A 14,362-nucleotide genomic window follows, 5' to 3' on the forward strand; every position below is an offset into this window, starting at 1 on the left:
CAGTGGTGATTAGATGGTGTCAAGCAAGGGTTTTAAATGTCTGCAGTGGGCTGCATGAAGATGACTGATGAAGGTAAGGAGTTCCAGAATTTATAAGTCCTGGGAAATAAGTTAAGAGTAGGAGATGATGCAATGAGGGTGCGGGGAGGAGAAAGCATGTGTAGGACAAGGTTATTGGAGCTCAAGAGGAACAAGAGATTTTCCAGGAGCACTGAATACAATAGTGATAAAATAAAGAGACAGGAAGAAGAGTTTGCAGTAGAGAGAGACAGAGAGATGGAAAAAGTACTTAACGAGGAGGGAAAGGGGGAAAATGTGAAATTCTTTGGGTCAGTTTTTAAAAGTATATTTGTTGCAGACTCTAGTTTCTCAGAGAGTGAGCTACGATGATATACTCTACCTCACACAGGGAAGAAGAAAAGCTAATGCCCTTCTAAGCAGGCATTGGTGGTAGGCCTGGAGAGATGTTCAAATAGTCCAGATTTGCCCCTTCTCCCATCCGCTCTGTAGCACAGGAAAGTTCAAGTCTGAGGAAGGAAGAGGAAATACTGGGAGAACAAATTGAGGGTAAGTTACACTGGATATAGGGAAGGGTTTCCAAACAGTAAAAACAATTTAACTTGGGCATTCTGTAATCGTGGTATCACAGCAGCAGGACGAGAAAGAAATGTGACTCCACATTGGAACAGATTCACACAACATCTGAGGGTGGTTTGGGAACAAGAACAAATTTTAAGTTGTGGAAATATGTGTGACTGGAAGCCATGTACCATAACAGCAATCACTTTCTGGTTAAAAAATAAAACTTGGGAGTCCATTGAACCCCAAAGCTTTATGGAAGAGTCTGTTGTCAAATGATCTTACACGCCATACAAAGGTTGACAATTGATGGCCTTCACGAAATTCAGCATCTGAGGTCATGCTAGCCTTAGAGGCTGTGAAATGCAGTCTAGGTCTTTACAAGTATCAGAACTGCAAATACTGAAGTATGGGGCAGTGTTAGCAAACCACAGCACAGTCCAGACACTGCAAAAGAGCAGAACGACAAAGGAGTCAATGTCTTGCATAACAAAGGGGCAAATCATTTATTTTATGTCTCGTTTCCTTGTTGAAATTGATCAACTTCATAGATTGTTTCCTTCCTTCATTTGTTTTCCCCCAAACTGATGGCGTAATGCCCATTGTTTATTTGGCAATTCTTTTGATGATAACACTGTACTTGGAACAGTCTAGTTCATTAATGGGCCAATCTGTGGCAAGAATAGACTGTGTTTGGGAAGCAGGCTCAGGGCATCACAGATCTCTTGAAAATCATCTCCTTGTCGCTTTGCCTTTAAATCCTCACTACATCAGCCATGGGCTCCTGTTGAGATTTAATACCTCCTGAACTTATTTCACGTTCCAAATAACCACAAGATCGACACTCAACAGAGCACCTTTAATTTGATTTCTAAAGTTAAATAAAATGGAGATCTGAATGGTGAGAAGTTCTTTTACTGTTTGACCGTGGAACAGTGTGCAAGAGTGCCAGGAAGTTTTAGGACATGTGGAGAGAGTACGCAAAGGCAGTCACTCGGATCAGATATCTCTCCCTAGCAAGAGAAGCTAAGTCCCTTTGTAGATTGACTAACAAACACATCACTTTCCTGCACCATCCAGTCATTGGGGCATCTACTCCACCTCTGCTGGCTTTCTACCAGGTTGACACCCTTGGCAGCAGTAAGCGTCCCAGATTCCAGATGGTGCTCTCTATGGCCTCAGTGTCAAGGGTACGTTTACAAGGGCAGCTCTACTCTCATGGCATGGAACCACGTGATCCACTGCGCAACATGCTGCCCTGACGTCTTACTCATTGAGCTCTGTTCACTTCTCCCTACCAACAAGGTACTTGCTGATAATCATGTTGAGGCAGAACTATCTACTTTACCCTTGTGTCCCAGGCTGACAGGACGGCTGGGGCAGACTTGACAGAATGCTGAGCAGCTGCTCAGATACCATGCCTTCTGGTCACTTTTGTGCAGCAATATTGTGCAGCAATATTGCGACTGTGCTTTCCTTATTAAAATCATAAATGCATTCTTTGACTTTGCTAAATAAAGGAAATCCTCATGAATGCACTCATGATTTCGCTGCACAGAATGACCGGAAGAATTCTCATCCCAAGGTTAGTTGGGTTTCAGTCAGCACCGAGACTCCTGGAGTTGATGTTTGCACAAGAGATGGCATCATCCTCTGCAACAGGGAGAAGGGAAAGTAAGGGATTCTCCTTTTTTAAAATGTAAGAAGTTTTGGAGCCCATTGCTGATGTAAGATGATCCAATTCTGGGCTCCCATTAAATACAAACCAATCAAAACATCAACAGAATACAATACCAAGAGGATAGGAACTTGGCACACAGTAGTGAATTGTGACCCACATTATAAAGCACTAAGTGGCTTTTCTTTTGTCTTCTTAGAGAAAGCACAGTTCACCTCTACTATATATATATATATATATATATATATTATATATATATATATTCTCATCTGCATAAAGACAGCTTTTCTGAGTTTAAACATTTACAATAGATAGTGTTTACAACATTTAAAAGCAAATAATCTCCATTTACAGAACAACATTTCACACCAGGCAGTGACACAGACACATTCAAAATTTACAACCGGTTTGAATACGCAAGTCAGACACACGGGCACTTAGGCTGGAGGAGGCCACCACTTCTGTATGTTGAGAGGACCCGGGTACATATCTGGCTCTCCCATTACAGGTGTGTGTGCTAGGATTGTGTTGCTTTTTTCTTCATATAAAATCATAGTTCATTCAAGCCTTGCCAAGGAGGAGATCAGGAATTTCTCACTTGAAAGCAAGGAGTTCCTTACCAGTAACTTTAGGAGTGCAAATTCCTAGCTGCTAGTAAAGAGAGCAGTGGACAAATCCAAATGTGTAATCCTCAGAAAATTGCATTATCCTGTTCAATCCTGCCAGCAGCGCCATTTAAAGTTACTTGGTTGGACTTTGTGTCGGGTTTCTCCACCGTCTTGTATTGTGCTAAAAGAGAAGTGGGTTTTGACTTTTCTCTTGCTTGGAAAATGAGAAATTCCTGAAGAGGTTAAGGGGGTTAACGTGCCAGGGACTTGTGCTGGTCCTCGTCATCTGCAGAATATACCCGTCGACCGGGAACTCGAGGACACTCTCAGAGTCTGAGTGATTTCAAAACAGGGAGGGATTGAGATTCCTCGAAGTGACAAGGTTGGATAGTGGGGGGCAGGGGGAAATCAGGAGAATCAAACGTATGCTGAGCCATTTAGGCTAAATTTTTTTCAACTCTTCTACAACATTATAAATGTGTTCCTGAACTTTGTTGCTGTTGTGACCACTAGGTCCCATCATGTTGAATGTACATTGAGGTCACAACTACCTAGGCCCTGAGTTGGGGTTCACTGTGTTTACAGGAATAAATACAGATATCCATTAAACCTTCTTAGTGTTTGATGAAATATGAACTTTTTTTTAAAGAAATAATTGACAAATTACACAAAGTACAAGATGAAACCGAAACACATTAAATCTCCTCAGTTTGCACAGAAAAATATTTTAAATGATAATATTCACAGTTTTAAACATGGTGCAAACAAAGCTGCACTTTTATCAAGAAGGGGCGGGGAGAAAAAAAAAAGAGTAATTTTAAAGGGGAGCAGTGGAGAAATAATAAGCCAAATTTGTAAAATATGAATACAAAATTTTCATTATATAGAAAAGGGATTTTGTGTCTTGCAAGCCAAAATAGTTTTTCATTTTAAGCTCGTTCAACTTTTTTTGTTAATGGCCATTGTACCTATTCCTGTTAATTAAAGTCCCTTTAAACTTCCTGGCGTTGAGTTCACATGGTTTTAAAAGCTGATGTTATGCACGGATTTGACTTTCCACCTGGTCCTCACACTTCCCCTGGTACATTACAGGAATGAAACTGTAAAATGGCTCTGAAGCTCATACTGTGGGAGGGACACACAAGACATTACACAACACCCTCGAGGAATCATAGAACGTTATTCTTTGGGGAAAACAGGATAAATACACAGCTGAACACGTCATAATACATCGATATATACCTTTCTAGGACTTCAGGCTTTGCAGCAAAAGGAAGGAGTTACGGCTGGTTTATAAATGAGAACACTTGGGGGCAATTTTAACCTAACTCGCCAGGCGGGAAACCCATGGGATCAGGTGGAATGCTGGTTTTACATCCTGCCCAATATTACTCTCCACTGACTTCAATGGAGAGTAAAATCAGGCCGGATGTAAAACCAGGGTCCCAACCAATCTCGTCAATTTCCCGACGGGCGGATTAGGTTAAAATTTCCAGATAATGTTTCAAACCAGGAACCATGTTTCACAATGGAACAGAAAGAGAAATATGTGCCTAGCGCAGTGATAACATCTCGTGTAAGGTTGATAACTGAGCATCATCAGGAGGAACAATACGTACACTCCTTTTATTGAGAGTCGTACAGTAAAGGGAAATATGGATGGGATGGAAAGTATGATTTCAGAGGAGGAGAAGGAACATTCAAATGCCCCTTTGATATAGGAGGAAGTAATCCACAGTCCAGGGCCACAATTCCAATGTTTTTTTTTCCCCTCCGAGGGCTGCTCCTAGGAATGCCACAACATGTTACACCACAGAATAAAGAGAGGCAGACATAATCTGCACACATAACCCATATGTCGTCAGCTCCTGATCTCAATCATACCCCGGCAGTTGCTAAGTGGAGGCAGGTACATCCCCACAGGAACTGGGGAGGAGGGGCAAACTATTGGAGCAGTAGTTCTGTTTTAAATGGGGCTTCTCCACCTGCTAGGCAGAAGGCCGATTAGCCTCGCCTGCCGAGAGCATAGCCATACCATCTTTGTTGGCGAGCAGGAAAAGGAGCGGGAGCCAGCACACTGAATCGCAGATCCGCCAACATCCCATAGTTGGACAGGCCGCCAATGGTGGTCCAGTGGAGCACGGAGCAGGATGTCTGCTGAGGGTCACTTGGGCTGCAATTGAACCCAAATACCGCTAACAATAGGGAACCAAAGCCTCTTACAATAAACCTTTCGCACGTTCTTAATCATCGTGATTTTTCCTTTCTTTTCTTAAAGGTATTTTTTTTTTAAAATCTTGACAACTGCCTTTGTGACACCGCAGGTTAAACTCAAACTGGGCATGAAACAAACCGCAGACTCTGGTAAAGATGATGCTACTGACACCGTTAAATGGTCAGCATTCCCTTTGCTAACTTGCTCGGCCTTCTTAGTTTTGATTGGAAAGTCCAATCTCTTGCACTGTGCAGCCCATAAATTTCACACACACCATTTCAGCCATTGTTGCTTTCCCCCTTCTCCCAGCTCCTTGGGACGATGGGCAGACAGGGTCCATGGAATCAAGAGTACAGATTGGATTTCGGCTGCGCTACTGCTATATACCTACATGTTAACAGCAATTGCAATTTACCCCCCCCCACAATCCGGAAGGTGTCGATTCCTTGTTTGGATACAGTTCCACAAGCCCCAGCCGCCCTCCGCTACCTCGCCCCAGTGGCCATCATTCATGTGTTAACATCACCAGACTATTCAACTGCAGAATGCTATTGCCAGGCCCCATCTTGTCCTCACCCAAAATCCATGTATGCACTTGTAAGAGGGGCTTGCAAGATAACAGCCCGGAATGGGAACTTGGGCTGATATTCTTTCCCCACTTGAGGCCATTTGCAGCACTCATACTGGCTCCCACTATTTGGCTTCCAAAATGGTTCGATGAAGTACCGCATAGATAGAAAAAATAGATCTCATGGGTTTATAGGATATGATGCTGGATAGGCAGCTGGTTGGAATCACATAAGCAGAGGGTTATTATTAGTGGGAGTGGATCTGATTAGGGCACTGATATGGACAGAATCCTGCAAGGCTCTGTATTGGGAATCTATGTCGTTTATCAATGACCTGGAGGAGGGCTTACATGAAACCATTCTTAAATTTATGGATGATACAAAAATGTCTGCGCAGGTTTGTAATTCAGACCCAATCAATAGATTGCAGGCCAATTTACCTAGATTAGGTGAATGGGCCAGTGTGTGGCAGATGGTGCAGTGCAGTGTTTACATCATGCAGGGTACCCATTAAGGATAACTGATCAAGAAAGAAACCTGTGACTAGTAGGTGACCAAACAATGGGAGGTGGCTATAGAAAAAGTAAATAGGGGTTTAGGTTGCATTGCTAGGACCGTTAAGTACAAACCAAACTTGGGCTAAAGGTGGCTCTTGGTGGGTGATTTTGACACTTGGGGCAATATCGATTCAGCCGCTCGTTATAAATTTCTCCCGATTTTCATTTCGAATGGATTGTGTCCAGTTTTGGTTCCTGCACACGGTAAAGAATATTGAGCTTCTGGAACAGGTGATGAGGGGGGCGACCAGAATCATATCAAATCTTAGAGCTCTTAGTTATGATGATAGCTCCAAGAGTCAGGGTTATTTACTTTGGAGAAATGCTGGCTTACAAGGGATAATGACTGAAGCTTCTGAAATTATGAAGGGACTGGATACAATCCAGTTAGACAGATTATGTGAAAAAAGATACGAATGGTAGGACCAGAGTTCATACCAATAAAATCCATAGGCAAAGAGTCAGGCTAGATGCCTCATCGCCCTCTGGAACAAGCTGCCAAGACATGGGGTGAGTATGGAGTCACTGCAGTCCTTTAAAAGGGAACTTGACATTGCCAGTTAGAGGGGGGAGTATGTTGCTTGGATGAGTGCAGCTCCAACAACACTCAAGAAGCTCGACACCATCCAAGATAAAGCAGCCCGTTTGATTGGCACCCCATCCACCACCCTAAACATTAACTCTCTTCACCACCGGCGCACAGTGGCTGCAGTGTGTACCATCCACAGGATGTACTGCAGCAACCCGCCAAGGCTTCTTCGACAGCACCTCCCAAACCCATGACCTCTACCACCTAGAAGGACAAGAGCAGCAGGCACATGGGAACAACACCACCTGCGTGTTCCCCTCCAAGTCACACACCATCTCGACTTGGAAATATATCGCCGTTCCTTCATCGTCGCTGGGTCAAAATCCTGGAACTCCCTTCCTAACAGCACTGTGGGAGAACCGTCACCACACGGACTGCAGCGGTTCAAGAAGACGGCTCACCACCACCTTCTCAAGGGCAATTAGGGATGGGCAATAAATGCTGGCCTCACCAGCGACGCCCACATCGCATGAACGAACAAAGAAAAAGTTGAGACCAAGGGTAACCAAGATTTTCTGGAGCTTGCTTGATTGCCTTAAGGAGTTGTAGTTTTTCCTGAATTGTCCGCAGATGTTTTTGCCTCTCCCAGGAGATGGCAGGGTTAGGGAAGCATGGGTCAGTCAACAATGGGAGAGGTGGCACCTTTTGGGCGTGCTTGATCACTTCTCGCCCTTTTTGTAAAATTATTTGGGATTAATGAACTCAGTACAGGCCTGGGATTGAACCCGGCACCTCTGACAGCTCAGTTATTTACTGGATAAACTTGGTGAGCCATCGTGAGTAAACAGCAGAGTTAGCAGAGAAATACAGAGGGTCAATAACATACTGGCTCCATTTCCAAGAAATGGATAATTTGGTTGACTCAGAGATTGATATTAAATCATTGTTCCTGTCATCGATTCTTGTGTCTAATTTTGCACCGATAGTCCTGCCATTTCACAGAAGTATCAACTGATTCTGCGATTCCAAGTATCTGCTGCGCACATGAAAGTTCATGTCGGTCACAAATACATGGAAAAATCAAAAGTGATGTCTGCACAGAGGTTAATTGCTTCGGGGCCCCAGTAACCTTCGATCTAGAATTAATTAAATTTCAGATTCTTTGAAGGAGAAGAGGTACTTTATATCGTAATTCTGTCTGTGTAGCTGAGTCTGAAGTGGGATCTTCTAGTCGTGATCAGCTATGAAGTATATATCCAATTCGTTTTTGAAAGTTACCCCCTCTAACTGGCAATGTCAAGTTCCCTTTTAAAGGACTGTCGTGACTCCATACTCACCCCATGTCTTGGCAGTCTGTGCCAGAGGATGATGAGGCATCTAACTTGACTCTTTGCCTCTGGATTTTATAGGTATGACCTCTAGCCATCCACTGAGGACTGTATGTCCCTCCCCGGCAATTCCTGTGAACTATTCCATCTCGGTTTATACACCTATCCCTGTAACCATCCAATCCTGTTCCCAATGTGCCCGGCTCTTTTCCTGAAAGAGTTTAATTGGCACAGCATCCACTGCTTTTGCTGAAAGCCCATTTCATATATCCGCCTGGCAATGGCTGCAAGAGAAACAAAGAGAGGAGGCTGTCTTTAAATGAAGGTTGGGACTGGAGGAGACGGAGACCCTCAAGGGAGCCACAAGTGGAGGAGAGTGCCTGTGGTGACAATAGAACCAATTGTACATGAATAAAAATCAGAGGAAAAGAAAGAATTTGCATTTATATAGCACATTTCATGACCTCGGGATGTCTCAAAGTGCTTTTCAGCCAATGAAGTACCTGTTGTAATGTAGGGAAACGTGGCAGCCAATTTGCGCACAGCAAGATCCCACAAGCCGCCATAAGATATATGGCCAGATAATCTGCTATAGTGATGTTCGTTGAGGGATAAATATTGGCCAAGACACTGGGGAGAACTCCCCTGCTCTTCTTCGAAATAGTGCCATGGGATCTTTTACGTCCACACCTGAGAGGGCAGATGGGGCCTCGGTTTAACGTATCATCTGAAAGACGGCACCTCCGAAAGTGCAGCGTTCCCTCAGTACTGCACTGGAGTTGTCAGCCTGGATTATCTGCTCGAGTTTCTGGAGTGGGGCAACCTTCGGAATCAGAGATGAGCCACGGCTGACACTGTAATCCAAATCAAATCCAAATTAAGGCAGCCTGTGTGAGAATCGAGGTCTGACTGCAGGATGGAGCGAGGTGCTCTGCAGAAATGGATGGCTGCACAGCCCAGAGGAATAGGGGCAGATGGTTAAAGCTGGAATCAAGGGACCCTGCAAGAAACAGGACTGGAGGCTGCAATTTCACTCTGAACAACAGTTGCCAGACAGGCTGATGAGAACTGGTCCCAATGTTTGTACTTTGACTGCTATGAACTTTCTGCATCTTGACAACTGCTGCCCCAAGTGGTGGTTAATGAGTATTGCTGCTGTTCGCCACACACTGACCAAGCTCGTCATCGGATGGCTTATACTGGCTGCCATTTAAGAAACTTGACATTCGACTGAAAATAATCCCTAAAAACATGATGGGAAGATAAGGGGGAGTTAATGGTAACTTGCACAGAAACCATTGGGAGCAGGAAAGGGTCATTCAGCCCAACAAGCTCAGTTCCCTTATGATAGATCTCAATCCCCATCTACCTGCCTACTCACCAGTAGCCCAAATCCCTTCGTTCTGAGGAATTTCCTCCATTTCACCCATTTATTCCGCCTGCTTCGATGTCCTATCCTGGTAACTTACTCCACAACTCTATAGTCCTTTGGGTGGAAAATTTCTGCCCCGACTTTGCTTCTTACAATCGTAACATCCTCATTGTTAAATTGGTGACCCCTGGTATCTTGAACCCTTAGTAATACTGGATATACATCAATAAAACAAAGAGAGACCGTACCAAAAAAAAAAGTCCCATAGAATCAGCAACTATGAGGTTCTGCAGACGCAGCAATTTAAACGGAGAACTTCAAGAGTTTTTAAGCTGCGGCCTTGCGAGAAAAGGGAACCAGACTCTTTAACATGTCTCACCGCAACAAAATGCACAGTGGCTAAACCAGCGGTCCTTGCACAGACGTAACACTATAAATAAAGATGTATAGACCAGACAGCTGGAGTGCCCTAGACTTCACCCACAATCCTCTGCTGACGTGCTGCCTAGATGCCCTCATCATCTTCCTCCTCCTCATTTGTTTTCGATCAGCTTCTGTACTTTGTGAACGAGGTCTCGCGCCAGCTTCAGCACCTGCTTGATGTCGTGGCGCTCTGCCATCTCTAGAAGGCAAAAATAGGAAGTGGGTGGTTAGCAGGGTTCAGGGGTCATGGGGGGCTCTCGTGAGGTCAACCTTTCACCTCAAGGGGGCCTAGTCCAATTAGAGGAGATTGACGTCTTCTCTCTGCCGTGGGCTGTAAGGGGGAGAGGGAGGTATCGGATGTTTCAATGAGTTATAACCAGATCCTTTCAATTCAGCAACCTGTGTCTGAATCCCCCAACTGGATGAAGGGGATGAAATCACCCCTCTAACGATACAGATCTCCCGCCAACCTTCCTCCCAGTCATGCAGACCAGCAAGGATGAGCAGTTAGGACCTGGGTAAATGGAGTTAAGATACAGATCAGCCATGATATAATTGAATGGCGGAACAGGGTCGAGGGACTGAATGGCCTCCAGTTCCTATGACTTTACCCCCTCCATCCCCCAATAGTGTAGACGGGGGGGGGGGGTGGGGTTTGTTGTCACTCCTTTTCCTCTTTCCCTCCTCCAGTGGCGGGGATTGGAAGCAGTTTATTATCACCTTCCGCTCACAGATGTAGCCATGAGGGACCACTTGGTGTGCCTCCCCTGGTGTCCCCAAAGGACTCTAGCTCTATAAATGCACCTTCTCTCACTCACCATTAAAGAATTTGATGATGTCCGTGAAGTCCATGTTATTTTCCAGAATGATGTCTCGGTAAAGCTCCACCAATGACAGCGCAATGAAGAGCACGAAGTGAGTGGACGAGGCGTACTTTGCTGCCCAAATGGTCTCCCAGACCGAAAACACGTCACCATAGACCAACTCTGCAGAGGGGAAAGAGGACACAAGCCATAGAAACTCGACCGTAGTGGAAAAGATACGGAGCGGGGGGAGATAAAGGGTAATTGTGCTGTTTTGCTCCTTCGTCTCCTGAAGGTAAAATGAAAAATGCTGGGGCAGGGCAAAGGCAAGGACAAGAACAAGATTGCCTGTCTCCAAAGGTTTGGGGTAATATCAATCTTTCGTACTTACTGCCTTGTTACTGTGTGTAGCTAGTTGTACTTGATCATTAAAATTATTGATACCACCGTGTGGTTGTCTTGTTGAACTGATCTACAACAGTGGGTGCTGGCAGGCACACACACACGCACAGACACACACACACGCGCACGCTCACACGCACACGCTCACACTCACACACACACACACGCTCACATACACGCTCACACAAGCGCACAGCTTCTCCCACTCTCGCTCATTCCCAGGACTCTTATCATTGCACGTTTTGCACCGATAGTTTAAGTTTACGTTGCGTTGCATTCGACACAAGGCTTCACTGAGTGGAGCTTCACCAGGAGGCACAGCTGAGCCTGTAATGGTCTTGCGGAGGCTCGATTCAATATGGAATGGGGGACAGAATACACAAGACAAGGACACAACCGTCAGTTGATCGCTGGCTGATCGGACATTTCTGTGGCTTTGGAAGAACCCGTAGTCCTCAAAACCCCAAAAGGAGGCGTCTACCCATGGATGAGAAAAAGAGACAGCTCAGGCAGGCCAAGAGGAATAGAAGTAGTGATGCCAACCGTCTCCTCTTCAGCGGCAGGGTGGTGATAAACCTGTACTCAGGTATGGAGCAGGAGGGAAATATCCATTTATTACATGCCGGATTTAGGCCAGTTGGTAGAAGGCACGTCTCACAACCACTGGATCATGGGTTTGAGTGCCAGGGCTGCTCAGTCACTCAAACCCGCCCCCGCTTTGGTTCACTGGGGCTGGTGGTGCTCGGTGGGATGCTGCATGAACAGATGTTCTATCTTTGGGCAAGGAGATAGTTATTCTGCTCGTCACAATGCCTCCTGGTGCTCTACTATGAAGTGGCATTGACAGCTACTGTTGAGAAGCCTGAGGCACAGGTTATCTGCACCTTGTAGTAGATAGTGGGTCAAGGTAGCAAGTGGCCTGAAAAGGGGTGCGGCAGGAAAAAAGGGGAGAATAAGATGGGAATAAAGTACAGCCCAGTGACAACCACTTACCCCGCTTGAAGTCCAGCAGAAACCAGCGGTAGCAGAAGTAGAAGTGGGTATAGTCCCCATTCTGGTGCATTAACTCAAACAGTTCTGAATCCAGGATCTGGAACATAGACGCAAACGGATATCACATTCGGAGGTGCCAGCCTTTGTGCAAGAAAAAGCTCGTTCTCTGACAGGTGATTCCTCTCAGCCCTCTAGTCTCCAGCCTCTCACTCTTCGTCATGATCTTTCTGACTGCTCTCTCCATTTTACCAATACTGCTCTGGTTATTGATCCTATGAACTTTCTCCCATTCCTTCTAAGCTCCAAGTATAACACTGTTTCTTCTGCACGCACCTCACTTAAAGCCCCTGATCCCAGTCTCATGTTTGACAAATCTATTAGAGTTTTTTGAGGATGTAACTAGCAGGGTGGATAAAGGGGAACCAGTGGATGTAGTATATTTGGATTTTCAAAAGACATTCGATCAGGTGCCACATAAAAGGTTGTTACACAAGATTAGGGCTCATGGGGTTGGGGGTAATATATTAGCATGGATAGAGGATTGGTTAATGGACAGAAAACAGAGAGTGGGGATAAACGGCTCATTTTCAGGTTGGCAGGCTGTAACTAGTGGGGTGCCGCAAGGATCGGTGCTGGGGCCTCAGCTATTTACAATCTATATTAATGACTTAGATGAAGGGACCAAGTGTAATGCATCCAAGTTTGCTGATGATACAAAGCTAGGTGGGAAAGTAAGCTGTGAGGAGGACACAACGTGTCTGCAAAGGGATATAGACAGGTTAAGTGAGTGGGCAAGAAGGTAGCAGATGGAGTATAATGTGGGGAAATGTGAGGTCATTCACTCTGGTAGGAAGAATAGAAAAACAGAATATTTTTTAAATGGTGAGAAACTATTAAATGTTGGTGTTTAGAAAGACTTGGGTATCCTCGTACAAGAAACACAAATAGTTAGCATGCAGGTACAGCAAGCAATTAGGAAAGCAAATGGCATGTTGGCCTTAATCCAAAGAGGTTGGAGTACAAGAGTAAGGAAGTCTTACTACAATTGTACAGAGCTTTAGTGAGACCTCACCTGCAGTACTGCGTACAGTTTTGATCTCCTTATCTGAGGAAGGATATACTTGCCTCGGAAGCGGTGCAACGAAGGTTCACTGGATTGATTCCTGGGATGAGAGGATTGTCCTGTGAGGAGAGGTTGAGTAGAATGGGCCTATACACTCTGGAGTTTAGAAGAATGAGAGGTGATCTCATTGAAACATATAAGATTCTGAGGGGGCTTGACAGGGTAGATGCTGAGGGATTGTTTCCCCTGGTTGGAGAGTCTAGGACTAGAGGGCATAGTCTCAGGATAAGTGGGCGGTCAATCAAGACTGAGATGAGGAGGAATTTCTTCACTCAGAAGGTTGTGAATTTTTGGAATTCTCTACTCCTGTGGATGCTGAGTCATTGAATATATTCAAAGCTGAGATGGATAGACTTTTGGACTCTAGGGGAATCAAGGGATATGGGGATCGGGCAGGAAACTGGAGTTGAGGTTGAAGATCAGTCGTGTTCTGAATGAATGGCGGAGCAGGCTCGAGGGGCTGTATGGTCTACTCCTGCTCATATTTCTTATGTTCTCATGTTCTCTGCTACTCCTTTGTCAGAAACTCAATATTGTGGAACTTTCCTCAGTCTCCCTTCCTCCTCCAATCCAAACTTTGCAGCACCTAATCATTACTTCTTGATTTATCTCTTCCTCTCTCCCACTCTTAAAGTACCGAGTCTCATACAAACTGTAATTTGAGCCCATATGCTTGCCGTGATTGGGATGATGTGCCTAGGATTAACAATTACCTCCTGTGATGTTAACCACTAGAAATCACATGGGATGCTCACCACGTTCTCCTCTTCTGAAAGAAAATCCATGCTGTTGGATCAATGTGCACAGGCTAAAACTGAGAGTACAATACTTAAAAGCAATAAATATACAATCAGCCCACAAGTGGTTAAAATACTGCTTGCCTCTGAAGCATGGTAGCCACTGAACCCTGGATATGAGTGCATGTTCTAATACCCAATCTTCAAATAACACCTTAAAGAAGCTTTTGTCCCAAGGCTCATAGCTTCCTCATCATCTACATGACAGACAGTCACCTTCTGCTTGGTGGAAGGAGCTACACAGGACAGCTTGCGACATGCTAAATGCCCAGGCCCAATGCCTTGTACCTGGTTTGCTCATCACCAACTGCTTAATCCAGTCCTCACGTGAGCACCTTTGGCAAACAGACTTGCTCAGAGTGAGACCTTCTCTCCCTTTACGGTGC

The 14,362-nt window shown here is 45.0% G+C and overlaps 1 protein-coding gene across 1 annotated transcript in view; it reads right to left on the reverse strand.

Annotated features, from left to right (window-relative positions):
• Nucleotides 1-9,755: 9,755 nt before the first annotated feature.
• The window catches only part of sgsm1a (small G protein signaling modulator 1a), a 104,139-nt gene continuing 99,532 nt past the window's right edge, over nucleotides 9,756-14,362 (reverse strand). Inside the window, exons 23-25 of the mRNA XM_068006063.1 lie at nucleotides 12,057-12,153; nucleotides 10,677-10,844; nucleotides 9,756-10,057 (exon numbers count right to left, since the gene is read on the reverse strand). Of these exons, the coding sequence (XP_067862164.1) occupies nucleotides 9,969-10,057; nucleotides 10,677-10,844; nucleotides 12,057-12,153 (354 nt within the window). The 3' untranslated portion in view covers nucleotides 9,756-9,968. The remainder of the gene's footprint in view (nucleotides 10,058-10,676; nucleotides 10,845-12,056; nucleotides 12,154-14,362) is intronic.

The sequence above is a fragment of the Heptranchias perlo genome, chromosome 25 (assembly GCF_035084215.1).
Source record: "Heptranchias perlo isolate sHepPer1 chromosome 25, sHepPer1.hap1, whole genome shotgun sequence".
Classification (NCBI taxonomy): domain Eukaryota; kingdom Metazoa; phylum Chordata; class Chondrichthyes; order Hexanchiformes; family Hexanchidae; genus Heptranchias; species Heptranchias perlo.